Source organism: Oncorhynchus mykiss, chromosome 10 (assembly GCF_057628025.1).
Source record: "Oncorhynchus mykiss isolate SJ-2025 chromosome 10, ASM5762802v1, whole genome shotgun sequence".
Taxonomy (NCBI): domain Eukaryota; kingdom Metazoa; phylum Chordata; class Actinopteri; order Salmoniformes; family Salmonidae; genus Oncorhynchus; species Oncorhynchus mykiss.
Genome location: NC_143031.1, coordinates 85633412 through 85639948, shown reverse-complemented (window position 1 = coordinate 85639948; position 6537 = coordinate 85633412). Strand labels below are relative to the sequence as shown.

The 6537-nt window shown below is 46.2% G+C and overlaps 1 protein-coding gene across 1 annotated transcript in view; it reads left to right on the top strand.

Annotated features, from left to right (window-relative positions):
* Positions 1-1806: 1806 nt before the first annotated feature.
* The window catches only part of LOC118936496 (thrombospondin type-1 domain-containing protein 4), a 27165-nt gene continuing 22434 nt past the window's right edge, over positions 1807-6537 (top strand). The window contains exon 1 of the mRNA XM_090188282.1: positions 1807-2165. Within this exon, the coding sequence (XP_090044408.1) occupies positions 2025-2165 (141 nt within the window). The 5' untranslated portion in view covers positions 1807-2024. The remainder of the gene's footprint in view (positions 2166-6537) is intronic.

Here is a 6537-nt window from a genome sequence, read left to right as displayed (position 1 = left end):
GCTAAACCAGGGCTCTGAAGTGACCAAGATGCTGTACCGTAATGATGCTAAACCAGGGCTCTGAAGTGTCCAAGATGCTGTACCGTAATGATGCTAAACCAGGGCTCTGAAGGGTTTCCTTTTCTCCACTATTATCTCTTCAAGTCATGTTATTTTAGATAACGTCCTTATTTGTAAACATTACCATCTACGTTGGCGGCCATTTTGAATTCCGCGTCTCGGTTATTAAGTTTGAAATGAGCAACCACTTCTGGGATGTTTTCAAATGATCAGAAGAATGTTTGTACCAAATGTAATGTAATGCTTTTTATCTGTTGCGTAACAGTTTTTAATGGTCAAATACCAGCTTTCATGGCAGCTATTTAACATTTTTGAAATAACTTATTATTTTTGTACCTTTAGGCAAGTCAGTTAAGAACAAATTCTTATTTACAGTGACGGCCTACCGAGGAACAGTGGGGTTAAACTGCCTTGTTCAGGGACAGAACGACAGATTTGTACCTTGTCAGCTCGGGGGGATTCGATCTTGCAACCTTTCGGTTACCAGCCCAACACTCTAACCACTAGGCTAACTTGCTTCCTGGTTAAGTTTGCAATGAGCCCCCCTTCTGCAGACTTTGGGGAATACAGTGTTGTGTTGTTTGATTCTCTGCCAGTGAACTGACTGGAAACCTCTGAATCACTCTAATTGGTTCCTGATATGGCTGGTCCGTAGTGGGTTTGATTCTTAAAGGAGAGTGAATCATCAGGTGGTGGAGTGGTTCTGAATCACTCTAATTGGTTCCTGATATGGCTGGTCCGTAGTGGTGTGTCATTTAACGGTTTGATTCTTAAAGGAGTGTGAATCATCAGGTGGTGGAGGGGTTCTGAATCAGACGTAACCAGCAGGCCTCCTGGGAAATGTGGTTCTGGAGGGGCAGGAGATCTGAGTGAGGAGGGGGGGAAGCCAGAGTGGTGGAGAGAAGAGAGGAGGGGGGGAGAGAGGAGGGGGGGAGCCAGAGTAGTGGAGAGAAGAGAGGAGGGGGGAGAGGAGGGGGGAGCCAGAGTGTCTGGATGAGAGCTGATGTCCCCTCCACTCTGAGGGCTGATGTCCCCTCCACTCTGTTGCTCTGTGGGACTGAGGGAGGAGAGCTGATGTCCCCTCCACTCTGTTGCTCTGTGGGACTGAGGGAGGAGAGCTGATGTCCCCTCCACTCTGAGGGATGAGGGCTGATGTCCCCTCCACTCTGTTGCTCTGTGGGACTCTGAGGGAGGAGGGCTGATGTCCCCTCCACTCTGTTGCTCTGTGGGACTGAGGGAGGAGAGCTGATGTCCCCTTCACTCTGTTGCTCTGTGGGACTGAGGGAGGAGAGCTGATGTCCCCTCCACTCTGTTGCTCTGTGGGACTGAGGGAGGAGGGCTGATGTCCCCTCCACTCTGTTGCTCTGTGGGACTCTGAGGGAGGAGGGCTGATGTCCCCTCCACTCTGTTGTTCCGTGGGACTCTGAGGGAGGAGAGCTGATGTTGGCAGGGTTTGGGGAGCACACCACAGGGCTCTGTCTGTCTTACAGGTCGCGTTGTATTCCTTGGAGAGGTGTTTTCACTGACGTTTTGGTGCCAAAGTGTTTGTAAACCCCCTCCTCTGTCTGAGAAGGATTGAGAAACAGAACGAAGAACATTGCCAGACAAATAAAGACTTGTCTGGAATTGACTGAGAACAGAGAGAGAAAGAGAGAGAGAGAGAGAGAGGGGGGGGGGGGAGCGAGAGAGAGAGAGAGAGAGAGAGAGGCGGGGGAGAGACTGAGAGAGGGGAGAGAGAGAGAGACAGACAGAGACAGAGAGCGAGAGAGAGAGACAGAGAGAGAGAGAGACAGAGAGAGAGAGAGAGAGAGACAGAGAGAGAGACCGAGAGAGAGAGACCGAGAGAGAGACCGAGAGAGAGAGACAGAGAGAGAGACGAGGGAGGGATGTTGTAAAAAGAGAGAGAACTCTCCCTCCCCTCGTCTCCTCCAGTGTGTGACTGGTCAGTCAGTCAGCTAGTCTCCATGGCAGGGTGGTGTCAGCAGCAGCGCGTGTCCTCACGGCCCGGTCTGATTCTCCTCAGACTCACCCTGGCTCTCTACCTCCTCTACCCGTCCTCGGGTGCTCTTCCGTGGGATAGACAGGCCAGCGGCTCCCCTGTGGAGGTAAGACGACCACACTAGCAGGTCATCTAGAACGCAATTCTCTACCACAACAATGTGTGTTACTTGTCAATCAGCTACTTGTTCCTCCTTCTACAGTAGGTAGTCAATCAGCTACTTGTTCCTCCTTCTACAGTAGGTAGTCAATCAGCTACTTGTTCCTCCTGGTTCCTCCTTCTACAGTAGGTAGTCAATCAGCTACTTGTTACTCCTGGTTCCTCCTTCTACAGTAGGTAGTCAATCAGCTACTTGTTACTCCTGGTTCCTGCTTCTACAGTAGGTAGTCAATCAGCTACTTGTTCCTCCTGGTTCCTCCTTCTACAGTAGGTAGTCAATCAGCTACTTGTTACTCCTGGTTCCTCCTTCTACAGTAGGTAGTCAATCAGCTACTTGTTACTCCTTCTACAGTAGGTAGTCAATCAGCTACTTGTTCCTCCTGGTTCCTCCTTCTACAGTAGGTAGTCAATCAGCTACTTGCTACTCCTGGTTCCTTCTTCTACAGTAGGTAGTCAATCAGCTACTTGTTACTCCTGGTTCCTCCTTCTACAGTAGGTAGTCAATCAGCTACTTGCTACTCCTGGTTCCTCCTTCTACAGTAGGTAGTCAATCAGCTACTTGTTACTCCTGGTTCCTCCTTCTACAGTAGGTAGTCAATCAGCTACTTGTTACTCCTGGTTCCTCCTTCTACAGTAGGTAGTCAATCAGCTACTTGTTCCTCCTTCTACAGTAGGTAGTCAATCAGCTACTTGTTCCTCCTTCTACAGTAGGTAGTCAATCAGCTACTTGTTCCTCCTTCTACAGTAGGTAGTCAATCAGCTACTTGCTACTCCTGGTTCCTCCTTCTACAGTAGGTAGTCAATCAGCTACTTGTTACTCCTGGTTCCTCCTTCTACAGTAGGTAGTCAATCAGCTACTTGTTACTCCTGGTTCCTCCTTCTACAGTAGGTAGTCAATCAGCTACTTGTTCCTCCTTCTACAGTAGGTAGTCAATCAGCTACTTGTTACTCCTGGTTCCTCCTTCTACAGTAGGTAGTCAATCAGCTACTTGTTACTCCTGGTTCCTCCTTCTACAGTAGGTAGTCAATCAGCTACTTGTTACTCCTGGTTCCTCCTTCTACAGTAGGTAGTCAATCAGCTACTTGTTACTCCTGGTTCCTCCTTCTACAGTAGGTAGTCAATCAGCTACTTGCTACTCCTGGTTCCTCCTTCTACAGTAGGTAGTCAATCAGCTACTTGTTACTCCTGGTTCCTCCTTCTACAGTAGGTAGTCAATCAGCTACTTGTTACTCCTGGTTCCTCCTTCTACAGTAGGTAGTCAATCAGCTACTTGTTCCTCCTTCTACAGTAGGTAGTCAATCAGCTACTTGTTACTCCTGGTTCCTCCTTCTACAGTAGGTAGTCAATCAGCTACTTGTTACTCCTGGTTCCTCCTTCTACAGTAGGTAGTCAATCAGCTACTTGTTACTCCTGGTTCCTCCTTCTACAGTAGGTAGTCAATCAGCTACTTGCTACTCCTGGTTCCTCCTTCTACAGTAGGTAGTCAATCAGCTACTTGTTACTCCTGGTTCCTCCTTCTACAGTAGGTAGTCAATCAGCTACTTGTTACTCCTGGTTCCTCCTTCTACAGTAGGTAGTCAATCAGCTACTTGTTCCTCCTTCTACAGTAGGTAGTCAATCAGCTACTTGTTCCTCCTTCTACAGTAGGTAGTCAATCAGCTACTTGTTACTCCTGGTTCCTCCTTCTACAGTAGGTAGTCAATCAGCTACTTGTTACTCCTGGTTCCTCCTTCTACAGTAGGTAGTCAATCAGCTACTTGCTACTCCTGGTTCCTCCTTCTACAGTAGGTAGTCAATCAGCTACTTGTTACTCCTGGTTCCTCCTTCTACAGTAGGTAGTCAATCAGCTACTTGTTACTCCTGGTTCCTCCTTCTACAGTAGGTAGTCAATGCCAATATGGTAGAGGTGCATGTAGGAATATGACTTTGGTTTACTTTCATTGCTGTATGTGTTGCTGTTATAATGTTAGATTAGGAGTTAGTTAGATTAGGAGTTAGTTATTTAGGAGTTAGTTAGATTAGGAGTTAGTTAGATGAGGAGTTAGTTAGATGAGGAGTTAGTTAGATTAGGAGTTAGATTATGAGGAGTTAGATTGGGAGTTAGTTAGATTAGGAGTTAGTTCGTTTAGGAGTTAGTTAGTTTAGGAGTTAGTTAGTTAGTTTAGGAGTTAGTTAGTTAGTTTAGGAGTTAGTTAGTTAGATTAGGAGTTAGTTAGTTAGATTAGGAGTTAGTTAGTTAGATTAGGAGTTAGTTAGTTAGTTTAGGAGTTAGTTAGTTTAGGAGTTAGTTAGTTAGTTTAGGAGTTAGTTAGTTAGTTTAGGAGTTAGTTAGTTAGTTAGTTTAGGAGTTAGTTAGTTTAGGAGTTAGTTAGTTAGTTAGATTAGGAGTTAGTTAGTTAGTTTAGGAGTTAGTTGAAAGACTGTTTGGGTTTCTAATTGTTAGTAAACTGGCTGGCTTCCATAGCTGTCAGCTATTGTTGAAAAAGAGTGTTTGTTGGTGTGTGTGAGTGTGAGTGTGTCGTGGAGTGTTGTGCTGGTATTAGTAGTGTGTGTGTGTGTCAGTCTGGTGAGAAGATCTATAGGAGAACGAGGCTCGTCGTAACGTCTGGAATGGAATCAATGGAACGGAGTCAAACATGTGGTCCTCATGTGTGTTTGATACCGTTCCATTGATCCCCTTCCAGCCGTTACAACGAGCCCTGTTCTCCTATAGATCCTCCCAGCAGCCTTAAAGGCAGACTTCACCCACTCATGGTTTTACTCGCGGTGACGCTCGTCAGTCACTGCTGCTGGAACGAGTCCACTGTTCTGTGTGCGTGCCGGGGGTCTGTGTACTAATCGATCACAGATCCCAGATCTTTATCGTTCGTCAATAAAACATCGAACATCAGGAAAGAGGAAACCAAAAAACAACACAGAGACGAGATGTACGACTAAATAAATAATAATACAAATATTGAAATCGTTTAAATAATAAAACACATCTGGAGTAGAGAGAACAGAAAGAGAGAGAGAGAACAGAAAGAGAGAGAGAGAACAGAAAGAGAGAGAGAGAACAGAAAGAGAGAGAGAGAACAGAAAGAGAGAGAGAACAGAAAGAGAGAGAGAACAGAAAGAGAGAGAGAACAGAAAGAGAGAGAGAGAGATAGAGAGTAGGGGGAACAGAAAGAGAGAGAGAGAGAGATAGAGAGTAGGGGGAACAGAAAGAGAGAGAGAGAGAGGGAACAGAAAGAGAGAGATAACAGAAAGAGAGAGAGAGTAGAGGGAACAGAAAGAGAGAGAGAGAGTAGAGAGAACAGAAAGAGAGAGATAGAGATAGAGAGTAGGGGGAACAGAAAGAGAGAGAGAGAGATAGAGAGTAGGGGGAACAGAAAGAGAGAGAGAGAGATAGAGAGTAGGGGGAACAGAAAGAGAGAGAGAGAGAGAGAGAGTAGAGAGAACAGAAAGAGAGAGAGAGAGATAGAGAGTAGGGGGAACAGAAAGAGAGAGAGAGAGATAGAGAGTAGGGGGAACAGAAAGAGAGAGAGAGAGATAGAGAGTAGGGGGAACAGAAAGAGAGAGAGAGAGATAGAGAGTAGGGGGAACAGAAAGAGAGAGAGAGAGATAGAGAGTAGGGGGAACAGAAAGAGAGAGAGAGAGATAGAGAGTAGAGGGAACAGAAAGAGAGAGAGAGAGAGGGAACAGAAAGAGAGAGAGAGAGAGAGAGAGTAGAGGGAACAGAAAGAGAGAGAGAGAGAGAGAGAGTAGGGGGAACAGAAAGAGAGAGAGAGAGAGATAGAGAGTAGAGGGAACAGAAAGAGAGAGAGAGAGAGGGAACAGAAAGAGAGAGAGAGAGAGAGAGAGTAGAGGGAACAGAAAGAGAGAGAGAGAGAGGGAACAGAAAGAGAGAGAGAGAGAGAGAGAGTAGAGGGAACAGAAAGAGAGAGAGAGAGATAGAGAGTAGAGAGAACAGAAAGAGAGAGAGAGAGAGAGAGAGTAGAGAGAACAGAAAGAGAGAGAGAGAGATAGAGAGTAGGGGGAACAGAAAGAGAGAGAGAGAGATAGAGAGTAGGGGGAACAGAAAGAGAGAGAGAGAGATAGAGAGTAGGGGGAACAGAAAGAGAGAGAGAGAGATAGAGAGTAGGGGGAACAGAAAGAGAGAGAGAGAGATAGAGAGTAGAGGGAACAGAAAGAGAGAGAGAGAGAGGGAACAGAAAGAGAGAGAGAGAGAGAGAGAGTAGAGGGAACAGAAAGAGAGAGAGAGAGAGAGAGAGTAGGGGGAACAGAAAGAGAGAGAGAGAGATAGAGAGTAGAGGGAACAGAAAGAGAGAGAGAGAGA